The 18802-nt window shown below is 42.0% G+C and overlaps 1 protein-coding gene across 3 annotated transcripts in view; it reads right to left on the bottom strand.

Annotated features, from left to right (window-relative positions):
- pcnx2 (pecanex 2) overlaps positions 1-18802 on the bottom strand; it is a 38054-nt gene that overhangs the window by 14418 nt on the left and 4834 nt on the right. For 2 of the 3 annotated variants that reach the window (XM_022203786.2, XM_022203788.2), the window contains exons 5-27: positions 16819-17327; positions 16543-16737; positions 15283-15768; positions 14996-15188; positions 12989-13139; positions 12740-12882; positions 12263-12341; positions 11917-12052; positions 10353-10495; positions 9594-9747; positions 9280-9312; positions 8763-8934; positions 8544-8654; positions 7592-7683; positions 7129-7238; positions 5866-5974; positions 5273-5365; positions 5040-5190; positions 4035-4176; positions 3751-3928; positions 2277-2385; positions 2058-2187; positions 1086-1144 (exon numbers count right to left, since the gene is read on the bottom strand). In XM_022203786.2, coding sequence (XP_022059478.2) covers positions 1086-1144; positions 2058-2187; positions 2277-2385; positions 3751-3928; positions 4035-4176; positions 5040-5190; positions 5273-5365; positions 5866-5974; positions 7129-7238; positions 7592-7683; positions 8544-8654; positions 8763-8934; positions 9280-9312; positions 9594-9747; positions 10353-10495; positions 11917-12052; positions 12263-12341; positions 12740-12882; positions 12989-13139; positions 14996-15188; positions 15283-15768; positions 16543-16737; positions 16819-17327 — 3678 coding nt within the window. The remainder of the gene's footprint in view (positions 1-1085; positions 1145-2057; positions 2188-2276; positions 2386-3750; positions 3929-4034; positions 4177-5039; positions 5191-5272; positions 5366-5865; positions 5975-7128; positions 7239-7591; positions 7684-8543; positions 8655-8762; positions 8935-9279; positions 9313-9593; positions 9748-10352; positions 10496-11916; positions 12053-12262; positions 12342-12739; positions 12883-12988; positions 13140-14995; positions 15189-15282; positions 15769-16542; positions 16738-16818; positions 17328-18802) is intronic. The other variant, XM_022203787.2, reaches the window with a different exon arrangement.

The following is an 18802-nucleotide window of genomic DNA, read 5'->3' as shown; positions in this document are numbered from 1 at the left end:
ATATGATAAGATTACGATGAGATAAGATGAGATAAGACAAGATGCAATAAGATAATGATGCAATATGATAAGATTACGATGAGATAAGATGCAATGAGAAAAGATGAGATAACATAAGAACGATGCGATAAAAGATTACGATAAGATATGATTAGAAAAGGTGAGATGAGATATCATAAAATGAGAAAAGATAAGATGAGAAGAGATAAGATGAGATAAAAGATTAGAAAAGATGATATACGATAAGACAAACTCTATTGATCCTTCACAGGGGAAATCCACATGTTACAGCAGCTGGACACAGACAGGGCATGAACGAAGCAGAGTAAAAATACAAAAGTACAGTAGGACTACAAACAAAGATATACTAATAAAAGGTCTCATACAGACAATATAGCAGACATGATGAATCTACATATGGGTATATACATGTATGACTTGATGAATTTATATATGTACAGGTTTTGTACCCACAATTCTGTCATTGCAGTTTTTGGGGGAAACACCATTGTTAAACTTGATGTTATTACACATGAATAATTCAGAAAACAATGTTATATCTCGTTGATCGATGTGGAGGAGCTACAAAGAGAGAACACAGTTCAACATTTTATTCTTGGTGTTGTCTGGGAGAAAGCTTTGATTACGAAGAGCTATAGAGTTAAGAAAACAGTGTTAGATGATGCTGTTGTAAACTGGAGGAGCTGTGGCGGGAAAAAATAGCGATTAAGCGACATTGTTGATGCAAAAGAGCTACAAAGTGAACAAACAGCGTGAACAATGTAGTTACACTGGAAGAAATAAAGGATAAATGAGGGAAGACGAGCAGAAAAACTCACTGTCAGATGGATGGATGCATAAAGACGGTGGAAAAAAGCTGAAAAACTGTGTCTGCTGTATCTCTGATTGATTTGACGTTAATTTGTACCTATTAGGTTCGGTGGATAAAACGCCACATTGAATATATCCAAGAGAATTAAACCATATAATAATCCAAAGCTATTTAGAGCTTCACAAGCAGTCTTTCATATATGAGATTAAAAAAAATATTCAGCATGTATATGATGTAGTTAGAAAAGACTTACCGGTCTCCTTGTCCACCTGAGACACCAGTCTGCTGTTAGAGTTGTCAATACGCTTTGTGCTGCAAACAACAGAGCATGAAAGGAGTGAAAACCATGCTGCCCAAAAGGAAACCAAAATGCACCATTAATGCAAAAATGACAAAGTGTTCCCACATAACAGCTAATGCAATATGTCTCCATTTAAATATATGTTATCTGATGCAGTCTGAGATCAATCTACAGCCTCCACAGTGATCCAGCTCACTTCAGACTAAATATTTCATGATGTTCTGTTGTGTTAAAACGTCTTGTTGTCGTGTTCTCTTGTTGTGTTGCGAGGCCAGTAATGACAACTTCCTAATCTGCAGCGTAAAGCGACTCTAATGTCACGAGTTTCGGTTCCGCCGCCGTCTAAATATAATCACAGGCAGAGTTTGCACAACAAAGCTCTGGGAGTATTTTTGGAGAGCTTTCAGCGAGACGAAAGACACACAGTCTCTCACATCAATAAATAAGAGGGAACAGAGAGGTGACGTGTGAGTGTGATGGAAAAGGAAGGGATTGATCGCTCCTTCAGTTAAAAAAAAAAAAAATTAGCAATGCTGCCTTTATAAGTTAAACAAAATAATTAAAATTTTCTGACTTTCTGACACACAAATCTGTTCGATTCTAAAGCAGTAATACATTTATACAAGCAAGCAATGAGTACCCTGTAGGCTAAATACACAAAACAGCTGGATATTGTAGTAGGGTCATTTTCCTTATATACTGCTATACAATCAGACTTCTTTTGGCAACCAGTGGAGCTACATTCTATCTGCAAATTTAAAGCACTTATTTCTGTACTGACTTTTATTTTCAGGCCCAGATGCTGCATCCATTTTTTATATGCAGTCATTCCTATTAAAGATTTCTTCAGTTTGAGCTCACAGTGCAACAGAATGTTTAAGAAACTGACTCCACAATCACCCACTGGCTTGCTCAGCATCTTACTTGTAGTTTCGTTCCCAGAACTTGATGGGCCGCGGATAAGAGGAAATGAAGATGGCGCTGCCAAGGAAGGGAGCCAGCGGAGTGTAGAAGACGGTGGTGAGCAGAGTCTGGAGCAGCAGCATGGCTGAGTCTGAACACTCCAGTTAAGGAAAGCAGGTGATGATGATGCACTTTAGCACAAACACACACACACACACAGACGTCTTAGTGAAAGGATACGAGGCACAGCGAACGGCTGAGCAAAGGCATGGAAAGCGCTGCCCCAGGCGATCTGCCAGGGAGCGATGTAAACCAGGATAAAGTGGAGCTTCAGCAGCAGCTCACGCATCTGGACAGAAAGACAAACACACAGTCAGTCCTCTATTAACAGAGCTCAAAACAACAGTGGCTGCATTAAACAGAGGCTTAAATGTTTGACTTTATTTAACCTCGAACCTCAAGCAGTTTCTGTACATTTTGTGGGTTCATTTTTCACAGCAGTTTAAAGTCCTGCACCTTTATGGAAGCAGCACATCAATGGCTAGAAGAACAGCAAACTCACAAATGTTGTCTGTGCAAAAGTACAAAAGTTCAAACACCATAAATCACATAACCGAAAAAAATAACTAAGTTTAATTTCTCTAATTATTTTACAAAAATAAAAGAAAACTGGAATCAGCATGTACAACTACTTTCAAGTGCCCACAGGAATGATCAATGCTGAAAAAAAACCATACTACAGATATTTTACAATTCACATTTTTAATTTGTTTCCTTACTCGTCTCCTATCTGCTCTGAGCAAACACAGCCTGCAGTTCAATCTAGTTCAGATGGAAAGTCCATGAATTTTTGTCATATAATTATTGGTTGCATCTGAGTCACCAGTAGCTTCATAATTCATTTTTTTACAGAATCTGTTTGGAGTAAATGATATATTTTTGGCATTTTTTAAAAACAGAATTTGTAAAATTAAGAGATTTTCATTAAATATTACAGTTTTGAGCTTAGATTTGGCTTCCTAGCAAAATTGCATGTCACGGATGAGTTCAGGACTGTCAGAAAGTTGAAAATCCAATGATTCTTTATGTTTTTACAATTTCTGGATGGGACAATATGTTTTTCATACCGGTTGGTGCGTTTTGGGGTTTAAAGACTTAACTGAGCTTTATGTGATGAACTGTATATAAAATGTCCATATTTAGCTGCATCTAAAAAAAAAAGCATGTCCTGATCTTTGATGTCACATAAAATCTCATTTTATTCTGTGGCTTTAGAGATTTACGACTAGCAGAGCCGCAGAAACAGAGACGTTCACACTTGTCATCAGGGATATTTCCTCAGACATGATGGCGCTTCTACATGCTGAGTAACACTTCCTGTGGTGAGAGAAGTGACATTTGGTGTAAAGTTGGTGGAGTTTCCCTTCAAATGCAATGAGTCAAGCGCTGGATATTGTGACTAACTCAGAAAGTGAAATCTGTCCTGGATGTTTGCTGGAGTGTTGCTGTGTTCGCCCTGTTATCATCTTCTGACTTTGCCAACTTTGATTTTGTCTCTATTAATCTTCAAAGACTCCTTTCTTCTATAGTCGCCTGCCACTATGTGTGAGATAACTGTGTGTTCCTGAAAGCATCTACGACATCTTTTTGTGTTCACATACACAGAATGTGAGCTTGTGCTGTCTCCACGTACCGTCAAACTCTTTTTATTTACCTTGTGAAAGACAATCGACATGATGAAGAAGTCCAGCAGGAAGCTCTCGGAGGCGTGCGGACAGTCAAAGTGGAAAAAAACCAGCGTGAAGAGCAGAGTGAGGAACTGGAAGCTTGGGTTGCAGAAGGACGAACGCAGGAGTTTCAGTCCGGCTACCGTCGTCAGGAGAACGTCACAGCTAGAAACGAGAGTTCAGACGGCAGGTTAAACGTGTGGGCCGCCGCCTTCACACTCGAATGCAGACGTCTAGAGATGATATGTGTGTTTCTGTGGCATCCACTCACTGGATTCCCAGCTTCTTGCGGTGACTGAGAGCAAAGCCGTCATTAGTGAGCGCGCTCAGAACGATGGCGGGATAAACCACATACTTCTCAAAACACAGCAGCCCCACGTACAGACGCTCAAACCACATGAGCACAGCATCCTCTGTGACGAAAGGAAGAATTAATAATAAAATCAGAACCACGACTTTGTGGAGCACGGAGAAAAGGTGTAAAGGATTCCAAAACATATCATCTAATACATCTGATACATCATAATCTTGATGAAAAGACCTCAGGATTCATCTTCTGGGATCATGAATGTGTTGTACTGATCCATACAAGATGTTCTGCTGGCCTAATGAAAACTTTGACCTGCTGGAAACATCTTGGAGTCTCCATGTCAGTAGGATTTATCCTCTGGACACCTCAAGTATTTACAGGAATTTAACAGCAAACCAATCAGTTGTTTAAATGTGGAATACGTTCCATTAATCTGACAGCATCTAAATGTCCTGGCACCTTTTAATAAATGTAATTAGGACCTAGAATCACGGCACAAATCTGAACTGCATGCCTGCATACATTGATGGATAGGCTTCCAGTTGTGTAAAGTAATTTGGGGAAGGCTTTTTCCACATTTCAGCTCTAATATTTGTGCAACAGTTTGTTGCAAAAGTAACAAAACATCTTTCTAATTCACTCTGCTGCATAAATTTAATTCTTGAAGACAGAAACACCAATCACCAATAATTACTGTAATCCAGGTTTTGACTAAACTTAAGCAGAAGCTGAAGTTTAGTTTGTTGCTTCCAGCTGTTTGTAGGAGTCTTTCCTTTGAGTTTAGTGCATGTGAGCAGCATCAAACAGCAGCTGGATCCATACGAGCATCTCAAAAGCAACACAAAACAGCAGTAACTTTATTAATTACTGTCTATCACAATGTAGTTTGTTGAACATTTTCTGTCTCTCTAACGGTATGACTGCCATGGTGTTTGTGTGTGCAGATTATATATCAGAAACCCTGACCTCTGGGTTCAAACTGGTGGTACTCCTTAGTCTTGAGGACCGGATGGGAGATCCATAACCAGGGGTGATGCTTCCTCAGCTGTGGGATCAGGTAGTGGGTGACGAATCCCACCGTCCCGGCCAGAGCGTACAGCACGATGGTCACAAAGGGCTGCAGTACGAGAACCGTGACGAGGATCAGATAAACGTTTCAACGTCGAAAGAAAAAGCCGGGTTTGTAATGAGAATCTCACCTTGAGAGACAGAAAGACGGTACTCGCTGTGATGGCGAAGGTCAGGATGTAGGCGACGGAGCACACGACCACATCCGACAGCAGGATCTCCTTCTGCAGAGCACAAGAGGGAGGCACAATCCACATGAAAACGCACACATGTAAGGTGTGCTGATATTTCCGTCTAATGGTTTAGAGCCTTCAGTTTTTGGAGATCAAAGATTCGGCAGCTTGAGAAGAGCGAAGAAGCTTCACAATCCCCATTAATACTGTAAAAGGCGACGGGAGGCTGGTGTTCTCTGATGCATAATTCCCTGTAATCACACACAGCGATCGACAGCAAACGTTGCTTCATTATCTCGCCTGCCGTCTCACAATCACTACGTACGAATTCACAGGTGTACAGTGTTAATGAGTATTGACTGTGTGATAGTAATTATTGTGAGCTGACATGAGCTAATATGGCTCTGGGCTGGACGGTTTCATTAATGCTCAGAAAGCGTGTTTACGCTTTAACAGAGCTACAATCTCAACCTCATCGTCCTCCATGAACATTATTGATGAAACAGAACTACATTCCATCTGTATATTTCCAAATGTGAAGCCTCGGTTACCATGGAGTTCTGCAGTTTCTCTGGCAGCGGGTCTTTAATGTCCGTATCTTCCTCCTCCTCTTCCTCACTCTCCACCAGTGCAGGCATTACCTTTGACTTGATCAGAGATCTGTCGATAAAATGTTACACGTGCAGGAAACGACGTTACTAATATTTTATCTTCTGTCACAAACAGCCACGTGCAAAATTCACATGTGCCTTATTTCCTGTTTGAACATTATTTTTTAGTCTGCTTTTAACAATTTAGATTATAGCTACAGCCACAGAGTAAAAGTCAAGATCTGGATTTGTTTTCACTTTATGTTCAGTGTTGGTGAACTTCACTAAACAAATGCAGATGTAAACAAAAGTTTACATTCACTTGTAGAGACCATGAATAGACTAAAATCAAAAACACCATAATGAGAAAGTACAAATTTGTCGAAGCAAATTACTGACTTGAACAAGTCAAGAAAGTCACTTGGAACCAAAAGTATCAACATTTGGGTCAATATATAACTGCAGGATTTTTTGTATCATATTTGACATTGTTGCTGTTTTTAGGCCTAAAATCAACATAATATAATATATAATATAATAATATAATCAAACACCACATGGTATTTTTACAGAAAGATTCTTCTAAATATTATATATACAATTCAGTAAAAATGAAATTGAAGGTGATTTCTAAAGATATCATAGGAAACCTGTTGACTACTTTATATTAAATAAGTCTTCCAGTCTTTTCTTCAGGAGGAAATGACATCATGTGGAGCAGGTCATGTGATCTGGAATTAACACACTTCCTTTAGAGGTGTTTTTGTAACGGGGAACTTAGTAGAAAGTGATTTCTCAGACACAGATACAGTTTGTTGTTTTCTATCTAAAATATGATATATTGCCTAAAAATAAATATCTGTCATGATTATCTCAACGTAATAAGAAGAAGACAATTAAAATTATTTCTGTACAAGCTCATTTTATTATTGTTTAACTAATTAGAAGGTTGTTATTAAATTCAAATGGTTATTTAGTTGATATTTTAGTGATATCCAGTCATTTTTTATTAATAAGTGATTTTTTCCATAATAAATAATTGTGGAATTTGTAAATACATGACCATAATGAACATGAAAACACTAGTCTTTTTACTTTTGATAATTTATGCAAGATATATCCCATGGACCTAAAAAGTGCCTAAAAAACCATATTCCTTCCCTCATTGTAGAGATTTAGCTCTATTTTCCGGGGACAAACATCCCCCAAAACCATTCTACTTACAGCAGGACAGACGGGTCGCTGCTCTGTCGGCTCAGGTGGTAGGAGAAAACCACCAGAAGGCCACAGAAACCAGAGAACAGGGCTGGAGTGTGCTGCTCGTCCCATGGCTCCTGTAACACACACAAACACACTTACAACAGCGTGAAGCATCATGCGCTGTTTTAGTAAAAGCTGCTGCTTTTAGATCTTCACAGTAAAAGCTTTTTCCCCCAGCTGCAACCCTGCAGTCACTTCTGATAGATAACCAGCAACACTTTGTGTTTTACTGCAGCTCATCTCAGTTCCATCAGTGAAACTCCCCTGCTGCAGGCTATTTATAACTGAACTCTATTCCTTTAGCCAGGGGTTTGACCGTGCACACAAATTCAGCTCTACACTGAAGAAAAAAGCAGCAAAGAGATGACTAAATAACTATATTTATGCCTCCCTACCTGCTCTTTCTCTGTTTTGTTTTGTTTCCTACCTTGAGGGCTCCGAAGCAGAAACCATAGAGCAGAGACAGAGCGATCAGACTGCGTAGGATGCTGTAGATGGCAGAGATGAGACTCGTAGCGGCTGAGAGAGACAGATTAGAACGAGGATGAAAATATGAAACAGTAAGAAAATAAAATAACTCGTTTACTTTAACACCCTGAAACAAAACCACATGCATAATCAGTTTTATTTGCCAAATATGTGAATACATACAAAGAATTTGGTGTTTTCTTTCTCCTAAAAGTGCAAAATAAAACACTATTGCATTTAAACAAGAGCAACAAGCTGCTATGTGCAACGATGGATATGAAGCTGACTATATAATCAGATACACAGAATATACAGTGGGTCAAATCCTGCTTTTTACTATGAATAATGGTTTGGTATATAAATGCAAAACATTCAGTTGAGCAGTTTTTGTGCATTAATCAGGATTAAGCGACACAGGAAGTCTAATCCGATGACAACTGTTGGGTTGTTTCGTCAATCAGATCCAGTTAAATCACACCCACATAGTATTAATGAAGCAGTTTAACTGAGGTTTGAGGGCTAAAGTTTTTCTATAAACTACCTGAAGATATTTCACATACTGACAGATATTTTTTGGCCATTTTTGACAGATTACGTTAAGAGGCAGACAGGAAAGTAGGGAGAAGAATGGGGGGAAGAACTGCAGCAAAGGGCCATGAGCGGGAATCAAACCCAGGCCGCTGTGTGGGGAACTATCCCCCGTTTTTGGGTCGCCCACTCAACCAGTTGAGCTATCTGGGCACCCACTAACATATGTTTAAGATATAAAGTCAGTTAGATATTAAGATATAAAGCTGCAAAGGCATCACAAGCATCAGACCAGGACCACAAATCCACAGATGCATGTAAAACGTAATCTAGGCTCTGGATTCATTACTACATGGGACACTGAAATCAAAAGTTCTATCAACCTGTTCCTCCAAAAAAGTGCATGTCAATCTGCTCCAGCAGGTAGATGGTGAAGGTGTTGATCTGAGGGAAAAGGCCCACCAGGAAGGTGATGGGGAAGCAGTAGGTAAAACCTGTTTAATGCATAAAAGAAAAGGCATTTCTTAGCGTCTGGAATAAATGATGATCACATGAATGGGAGGAGCAGAGTGAAGCTGTGTGTTACTGATATTCGTCCCTACCTACTAGCAGGTCCCGTAAGAAGTGCAGGACATCGTAGCAGACGATGGTGACTCCGTACAGGCTGGACACGGGCAGGTCCTTTATCCTCAGCAGCTGCTCCAGAAGCCAGATCAGAGCACAAAAGATACAGAAGTAGGCTGCTCGGCTGTACGCCACCAGCTGGTTGTGACCCTGCAGACGTGAACACTCACTGATTAGGCTGCAGATACAGAGGTCCACCCTCATTTCCATCACAGCGAGATAACAAATGAAACCTGGTGCAGGGATAATTAAAAACACTGCAGGAATATTAGGCCGTGTGCTTTCATATTAACGGGTCAGACCCTCTGGAGCCAGCATCAGATAAAAGATGAAAATGATTCATAGAGAAAAAGGAACTGCTTGGAAATCATGACATCATATGTCAAACAAAGAGGAAGCAGGGATGTACTGGGTGTACACCTGTACCTGAAATATTGCTAAATATCGTACATCGTAATAGTTTATAATATTTCTAGCACAAAGAAACAGACTCACATGTGTTGGTGATGCTGCATCCGGTTGGACACTCTGGAAAAGAAACCCACAGAGAGCAGAGTTGAAGGAGCATTTGTGAATTTACACAAAAACTATTTAGAGCAGCAGTGATAGGACCAAGTTCAGCAGAGAGGAAGTGAGTGGGAGCAAAGAGGAAGTAACAAGTTGGTCATCTTTACTTTTAGTCCTACGTCAGACTTCATTCCTAAAATACACCGAAACACAACGATATCTCTTCGCTTTGGTTTTCCTTCACTGCTTATTGTCACATGTTCCCTCAGACTCAAACGCTGCCTCCACAGAGACCACTTTACCTTCAATAATGAATACTGGCAGCTGGCGATCACCAGGCAGAACTGGAAAACCCAGAAGTCTTTGAAGCAGCCGTGGTTGAGAAGCACAAAACCCAAAAAGGAAACCAGGAAAGCCATGAAGACCGCAACTAGATTCTCTAGAACATCCTGGTTTCTATGAAAAAGCACAACACAAGCAAAGGCGGAGTCAGGACGCAGCAGTGCATCCAAGTAGCTTAATAAGAGCTCTGCTGGAGAAGAGCATCGACCACAGAATGGACTCATTTGCGAAAAAGGCACAGACATTAGGGGACTGAACTGCTTCTCTGCTGATGATTCTAATGAAAAACACGGCACTGATTGTCACAAATCAGTGGTTAAATCAACCGAAAGGAAGTGATGTTAATGGAAGGGACAGTACAGCCTGATGTAGTACAGTGAGTGGATTCCTATGGGTGAAATCAGCACATTCAGGAAACACAATATCTTTAGAAATGACTTGCAATTTCCACTTTACTCAATTGTATATATAATATTTAGTAGAGTCTTTGTGGAAAAATGCCACGTGGTGTTTGGTTATAGGCGGCCATGTTGATTTTAGGCCTGAAAACAGCAAAAATGTCAACTATGATACAAAAAGTCCCGCAATTATATATGGATCCACACAACAGCGCAAACATAAAACGGTTGGTGATGATACGAAATCTCTACTATTTTAAGCTAGTTTTTGTTTTTAAAGTATGAATTTCAGCAGTAGAAAGTGCAGATTTTGTCCGCTACCTGTCCAAAAGTGCAAGCAGGGTGAGTCTGTCGTACAAAATGTTGATCCACTTTCCAGGAAACAGCTTGAGTTTGTAATAAATTTTCCTGCTCGGCTTCTCCTGAGTGGAAGTCTCCGAGGAGTCGTCCAGAGAGTCTTCTTCCTGACAAACACAAGCACACGAGCAGTTTGTATCAACTGCAACAATAGAAACGCATTATTCCTCACGTAACATTAGTCAGAACGCAGTCGGAGTCCTCACAGGTGCACGGAGCAGCACCATGTACAACACACAAAGTGGTGCTTTAATGATTCAGCAGAGAGGCTGTGATGTTTGAGCTCCAACAGCAAAACCAGACAGGTTATGTCACCAACGCTGGTCTACATCCACCAGCGATGTCGACTGATTCAGGATGGAAATTATGGCCACTGTTTCGTCAGTGACTCATGTTCATGTCAAGTCAGTTCATCACAGTTTGACGGCTGATTAATCAGGATGTAACTAGAACCATGACCTGAAAAAGGAATCGGTATTCTAATCTAATCGGTTTCGTATTTATGTGAAGTTGTTATTCATGAATCCTCATTTAATTCAACCTACTTATTGATGGATTAATTTATTCATCTGTTGAGTCTTTTAATTATTTAGTTGAGTGTTTTTTAGGATAAGTAGCATTTGCGTTCTAGTTAACATGTTCGTGAAAGTCATTTTTTAAACAATTTGTTGTTTACATTCAAGGTTTGCTTTCTAGCAGTTTCTCCGCACGCACGCTGGAATTTGCACAAAGTGGTAAAGGTTTCGTATCTTTGTGTGTGTGTTTTCCATGATCATTTTGAATCATTACCTGTTTTATTGGTGTCTTCTTATGTTTTTGTGCTTTGTGTTCTTTATGTGTCTATTTATGGAGGTGTTACTCCATTGCCGTGCCTTGGTGGTGTTTTTGTCTTTCTTTGTGGTGTTTTTATGCCTCTTTTGGTTGTTTTGTGTCTTGATTTGTGTTTCTTTGTGGTGTATTTGTTTTGCATTTAATTGTGTGACTCTGAAGCTGTGTGCCCGTTACTCAAAAACGGATTTAGATGAAGTTTTCATGGAAGGTCAGAAATGACACAAGGAGCACCTCATTAGATTTTGGCAGTGATGCAGCTGATGGTCTGCATCCGTGGATTCGTTAAGGATTTCCCATTGCGAGATATAGCAGCCCGAATGGTGTTGCTGTAACCATGACAACAAGTGAACGCCGTGTCAGTTACATGCAACAATTCACTTGACCTGCAACATATTTTGGTCACGCAATTCGGTATTCGTACATGACGTACGCATGCACAACACATGCCTGTGCTCATGCAAGGCAATTTTTTATTTATTTAGCTCGTTTGGGGGTCGATCTATGTTAAATGGCCAAACTCTATGTTGCCCTGATTTCTGAATACACAAACTGAGGAATGAACAGTCTTAGTGGAGCACTGCGTTCTCTGAGTGCTTTTGTTGTTCAGCCCGTGTTTAGTCCTAACAAACCGGGTCCAGTAGATCACAGAAGTTAGTGGTTTGCACAGTAAAAAGAGAAAGTGAAAGCTGACAGACACCTGAAAGATCTCGGGGTGCGTCCTCCGGGGCCGAAGCCTGTGTGCAGGGATGATGCGTCGCTGGAAAGGGCAGTCGGCGTGACCGCCCGCCAGGCCGTCCTGACACTCTGAGTTGGATGAAGTTGACAGCAGGTCACTGAAGACACACAGAGCAGACCGATGTTAATGTGTGGAATAAAAACAACGATGATGGCTTTTGAGGCTGAAAGGTTTATAGACATGCACATAAAAGCGCTTGAAGAGAGCAGAAAAAGCAGGGAAAACAGGAAGTAAAAGTGGTGGGAAAAGACAAGTAGCTGCAGAGTTGATGAAAAGTGTGAGGACAACGAGGCTTTGACAGCAGTACCACATGTTGCCGGTGATGAGCTCTGCCCCGAGCGGCAGGTTGAGCGCTCTCTCTGCATACAGCTTACGAGGTCTGTCTCCTGATGGCACACAGACACATGGAACATGTCAGACTCTTTCTGTTTGGATAAGTAACACACAATAGCTGATATATGTGGGATTCATTTAGCGATGCAGACAGACTGAACTCAGGCTGAACAGCTGAGCATCTTGGAGCTGTTCCAGAAAAATGTCATTTAATCTACCAGCTTTTTGGGCTGTTTCTAAAGCGAAGCCATCAGCTGCTGGCAGTGCTTCTCATACACTCTGTGTGTTTGTGCAAAAGATCAAAATATTAGTCAGTGTGCAGACTGTCCCTGCAGACTGAGTATTTCTGAATACACGTGACTCTCAGTGTGTCTGCTGCACAAAAATCACACCGCTAAGAAGTCAGAGAGGGAAAAAACAGCAGAAATACTCCACAAGACAGGCTGCTTACTGTGTACGGTGTGGAAGGTGTAGGCTTCTTCTTTGTTGGTAGCCTCTGGTCTGCAGATGACCTGCAGCATGGAGCTCTCTGACTGAGATGTCTGCGATGGCAGAGAGTCGTAGTCTGGATCCTTTTCTCTGTCTGTCTGTGGGCTACAGACAGGGAACACAAACTACTGGAGATCCTGGGTGAATCTAATTGAGTGTATACTTTGTGTAAATGTGTTTGAGTGAATTTAGCTGCATATTTTCGACCTACCTGTCAGGAGAGACTATCGGGATGTGTGTGGGTGGAATAGCCTGCAGCGTGTTGGTAGGCAGACTGGTGGGTGGTTTGGGTCTCTCTGGCTTGTTGTCAGAGTTGGTCTCTGTGATCGTTTCATCTGGTCTGGAAGTTGCGTTCTGACTCTCTGCACACAAACAGAACAGGATTGTGTACAGGAATGGAAAACACAAATCCCCAGATGACGGAGAGGCATTTCAGAATTACTTTATAAATTTAAATATAACCCCGTCTACATTGTTAAGTCTGCGCAAATCAGTGTTTTTGTTAGAAATAAATCAGATATATAGGTGTAGTGTGCTGCTTGCTGTGACAAACCCACTGGGAATGGCAGGGTCCTCAGATTCACAGCATTTTTATCATCTTTCAGCTCAATCTTATGGTACTACAGGCATCGTTAGCAGCAAGCTTGCAAACATAGCTCAGTATTTAGTTTTTAACTGTCAAATATTATCACCCTGGAGGTGGTGGAGACCAAAACAGAGCTTAAAGGAGAGGAAATATTGGAATTGCCTTCAAATTAGTGGTAATGTTGCTCAGTTGTTTAACACAGACTGTATATAAAAGATGGACACAGCAACTGTCCTGAAGCATAGAGCTTGGACTGTTGTAACAAAATTTCACACATCAGCACAGTAGTGGACTGTCAATCACAGCATAGCATACCCAGATTTATCCTCTGTTCTACTTCTAATGGGATCATAGTTTAGAAACTGAAAAGCGTTCTGCATACAAAGAAGTCTCAAAACTAGCAATTGAGACCATAAACTCATTAGGAAAATGCATTTTGAGGTGACTTATCAATTGATGGCTGGCTGTTGGAAAGAATGCAGGTTTAAGGCACTTCTGTGTTGGCTTTAGTATACAGCCTATAACTGCTTTGGCTGCCCCAAGTGGTCAGAATTAGCCTAGCCACGCTAGACCCATGTTCTGAAGGCACAAGGGTCTAGGGCCGCTCGACAGGGAGGGAGGCGGGCTAAAAAGTTGTCTTTCAAATCACTCTGCAGCAATTGGGTAGGTATATAACCAATCAGCGCAACGAATAGGCTGACGTAGTTCCGAGAGCACCGGCGGATTGTGGCTAAGTCCCATTAGCTTCCCAACCAGCAGAGCCAACTGGTATAATTTGCCATATCCCGTCGGCATAAGTCCAAATACGTCTTTCTTCTCAATGAAACACTTCAGTGCCATCCTTTGTTTATCTTTCAAGTTGAATTGTAGCTTCAAATCTTTAAGGGCTGTGGCCAAAGCTGAGTCGAAAGATAACTGTTTATTGTGCGCCGGTTGTTTCTGTCAGAATCGTCGCGCCTCTGTCGTCACTTAGTTACGCCCACCTTCTGACTCTACACTTCATGGTGATTGGTCCTGCCAGTTTTAGGAGAATCCAGCCTCGAGCCTTATGGAGGGTAACTAGACCCACCCTGGCAGAGAATTAAATTCGTTGCCGTGGGTTGTCTAGCGCGGCTAGGCTAGGTCAGAATCACTTCCATTTTGAGTATTACCAAAGGAGTCACCATTTTAAGTTGATTAAAAGCTTCCATAAGTTGGGCAGCTTTGATCCGAGTCACTGACAGACCAACATTAGCATCCTGAGAGTCTACTAGTCCTAAAAGACACCCTTAATGCTTTGAGGTTGACAGGGTTTATGTAGTTAAGATCAAGTATGTGCATATATACACTACCAGTCAACAGTGTAATACTGCTGAAGATTTACACATTTTTGTAGCCAAAAGAAAGAATGAGAAGCTTGGCCACACCTTCTCGTTCAGTGGTTTTTATCTAATTATTTTCTACATTGTAGATTAATACTGAAGACATCAAAACTATAAAAGAATACACATGGAATTATGTTGTTAACAAAAAAGTGTTAATCTGAAATAAAGACAATAATACAAATTAATAAAAAGCATTGAATGAGAAAGTGTGTCCAAACTTTTGGTGTATGCATCCCTTTCAACCTGTAGATAAAGGAGGTAAATTCACCTTCCTCTGCAGCTTCCACTTCCTCTTTCCGCTCTGGCTCCTCCTCTTCCCGTGTGCTGGCTCCTCCTCCTCCTCCTCCTCCTCCTCTCGTACTGAGGGACCCCAGCAGGGAAACAAACTCCAAGAAGTTGGATTCGTTGGGAATCTGGCCCTCTTTTGCCTCCAGGTCTGACTTGGAGCTAGTCATGGTGGTCTGACAGGAAGACAAATGTTTTTGTTGATCAGATGGACGGTGATTGCGAGCACAGAGACACAGAAATAGAAACAGAGCGAGACTGCCAACATACTGTGTTATGTGAGCGGTCTGACAGCAGAACAGCGTCCTTCCCGCTGTCCATGCTCAGTCCCCGGATGTGAGTCCTTCCACCGGGCCCGTAGCGGCACAACGTTTGCGGCAAACGCAGGAACCCTTGTGAGTCCACGTTAGGTTCCAGAGGGTCCGTGTCGTCCGGGTGGGAGTGGACATCGATACCCGATGAGCTGTTATCGTTTGTCAGCTGTGGGCTCGGTGTGCTGTCACCAGTCATCTGCAGAACAACATGCTCCTGGTCTGGATCTGGGCACTCCAGGGTGGTGGAGTCAGAGCTGGTAGTTTCTCTACACAAGTGAAACTCTTCACTCTGGCTCGTGGTCTGCTGCTGTTTGGGCGTGGCGTCGTCCTCCGAGCCGGACGCTTCCTCTTCTCCCTCCTCCGACTCCTGCTTCTCCTCCTCGGGGGAGTCGAAGGTGATGACGGGGATCTTGATGTGGCATTCTCCTGCATCCTTCTGGGCCTTGAAGGACACAAACATGTCAAACGCACCATCTGTTAAGTGTAACAACAACCTCAGACATAAATCTGTGCATTATTTAAGAACAATCTGTCACCGGCAGCGTCACAGAGACAGAGGCTCAGTCTGGAATCCACAAATATTTGAAGACTTCCCAAGTGAATTACAAACATGCGCTATCAAATTCTACTATTCTCCAAGCCTCGTGTGGACAGTTTGTTTGGCATTTGCTGTCCCCACGGTAAGGAGAGAGGATCAAATTCCTTCCTCAACGCACATTTTAACTCTTAGCAGATTAGGCCCCAGATATTTATGCATGAGAAACGTTGAGATTTGATGATTGGATTCAGCAGCAATCCAATACATGTATATGTACAAATACAGAAGGAAAAGATGACCTGCTGTTGGATCAGTCATTAAAAAATTTGTTAAAACCACAAGAACTATGCTTTTTAGTTTGAGCAGAGATCAAAACGCTTCCATTCTTCAGCTATACCCACTTCATCCTCTCCCAGCTGACAGTGGGCCAGAGGCAGCCGGTACAGCCAGTCCATCGGAGGGCCGACACAAAAACACAGACAGCGGTGCACATTTACACCCACGGCCAATTTTAAATCACTGATTTGCCCAATATGCATGTGCTCAGACTGTACGGGCACTCTGAGAAAATACTGGACAACATTTGGGCTTTTGGGCTTTTTACCAACCCAAAAGCTATTAGAAGAAGAAGAACTACATGAGAAAAGGTGGATTCTGAGGTGAAAAGTGTGCACTGACCTGTGCATTCTCCAGCAGACTCTGTTTCACGCTCTCCTCCAGCTGAGCGGCCGTCTGAGGGTCGCAGCTCATGGTGATGATGATCTTGACGGTGTCGCTGTTGTCCAGGTGAGCAGAAGCAGACCCGGCGCCAGAGTTATCCACCAGAACCACCTCGATCTCATCAGAGCAGTACGTCTCCTCCACCGCCTCGACCTGAGAGACGAGAAGAGTTTTACCCAAGGTGTACAGGATAGCCAGAATGCAATGTTAGCTTTAGTGGTTTCTGTTTCCTACCAGTGCAGGAGCCTCTGGGATGTCAATAAAGTCATCCTGCTCATCCTGCAGAGTCTCCAGTGAATTATTGTTGGCATCTGAAGGCTCTTTTTGGCCCTCGCTCTCCTCCTCACTCTCATCTCCACTTCCTTTAGAAGGAGGCAGCCCTTCATCCACTGCTTCCCTGTCTGCATCCTCTTTATCCTCGCAATCTTTTTCCTCTAGTGTCTCCTGCTCTGAGTCTTTCTCCGCCGTCCTACCCTGCTCTGATTGTTCTCCGTCAGCCGCTGGACTCGTGTCCGTTCCTTCTTTCGCAGCTTCAGCTTCAATTATTTCTGCATCCACTTTCCCGCTCGCAGATCCAGGTCGCGTCTCGTCTCTCTCGGCCCTGGACGGGGGCCTCTGCTGGGCCTGCAGCAGGGGGGCGGCCTGGTCCGGGTTTGGGCTGGAGAGATCATCCGGTGAAGGCTCTGGGCTCGGCTGCAGGTCTCCCACCACAGGCCCCTCCTCTGCAGCAGACTCCCCCTGCCCTGGAATGGAATCAAAATGCAAATTTTAATTGTTGAATAATAAAAGTGCTCTAATCCCAAAATTCCTCCCATGGAAATATTGGAGTCCGTCATTTGGCTGCAATTCACCCGATTAGAGCAGATAAACATCTTCCCATTGCAAGAAAATGAGCAGCAGAAGGCAGATCAATCCTTCTGCTATTAAAATCAAATACCAACATTTTTGCACAATTATGCAATCATCTGATGCAATGCACCATGCTGTTTATGTCCCTTTTCTCGATCAGCTGACTCTGACTAATCACCAGTGCATTAGGTCATAAATTTACTGGAAGCAGTCAGCTGGTCTCACTGGCTGGCTGACTGCTATTTCTGAGCCTCTCTGAGCATATTACAACAGAAAAGGAAGTTCTCAATCTGGATTGTCTAAAGAGCCATTGAGTGCATTAGGGAAGAGGAACCGAGCTTTGATACCCGCACGGACTGATTCTGACAAAACACTAAACAGGACAATCTGAGGCACAAGAGTAAAGACTCAGTTATAGTTAATTGATAGTGAAGGTTACAAGTTAAACTGCAGATTCTGCTGCCTTTCTACATCCTGTCTTCATTCTGAAAGTGCATCTCTTAGTCATACTGTCAGAGTCATTTTCTAACATCCCACAGAATCAGTAGAAAGTCATCTTTCTGAAAGCCGCTTTGTGCGCCATTCATTTGTGCATTTGTGCAAGACTGATGGAAGTATTTCTGCAGATTAACCTCTGAACATTCAGTCTTTTCATGGAATTTTAGCTTGTTTGGGGATATAAATTGAAAAGCATGTAAGAGATGAACTAAAAGACTAAAATGCATGAAGGACAGCTTATTTGAAATCTAACATCTAGCTGAAAATGGGCTCATTTAGCATGCAGCTAAAACCCAACCTCAATTTAAACACGGCTTGGAAAAATGTTTTTGCCCCTTATTAGTATTTAGTCATATTTGAGTGACAATAAGTACAACAAATATTGTGCCAAAACTCACATACATTCCACATTTTGTCAACCACACCTGCACGAAATTCCATGTTCAAGCGACTGTTTTTATGATATGCTAAGCCATGGATTAGCTTAAACAGGTCAATGTTGTGGCTGTTAAGCAGTTAAATCAAACATATTTCACCTTTTCTAACATTCAGCCCCTTTGGTCTGGTATTTCTGCTTTTATTTCTGAAATCTCTGCCTCTGATCTACAGTGTTATCCGCTACTAATCAGCTCAATTAAATCAACAGATAACCTCACTACAACTCACACATTCGCTCTTTCCTGCTCCCTCATCGCAGCTAAAACATTAATCCACACAAATCACATAACAAACTACTTATCGGTCTTAAAATGGGGCTGAACAGTTAATATTCTACAGTTGATATGCTTTAAAAACAAGCCGCTTTCGATCTGATAGAGTTCATCAATTGAAATTAGAAGATAATTTACATTTTGCAGGTTTGTAATATTGC

The sequence above is a fragment of the Acanthochromis polyacanthus genome, chromosome 15, assembly GCF_021347895.1.
Source record: "Acanthochromis polyacanthus isolate Apoly-LR-REF ecotype Palm Island chromosome 15, KAUST_Apoly_ChrSc, whole genome shotgun sequence".
In the NCBI taxonomy this organism is placed as follows: Eukaryota; Metazoa; Chordata; class Actinopteri; family Pomacentridae; genus Acanthochromis; species Acanthochromis polyacanthus.
The sequence above is the reverse complement of the archived record's forward strand: the minus strand, read 5'-3'. Positions and strand labels throughout refer to the sequence as shown.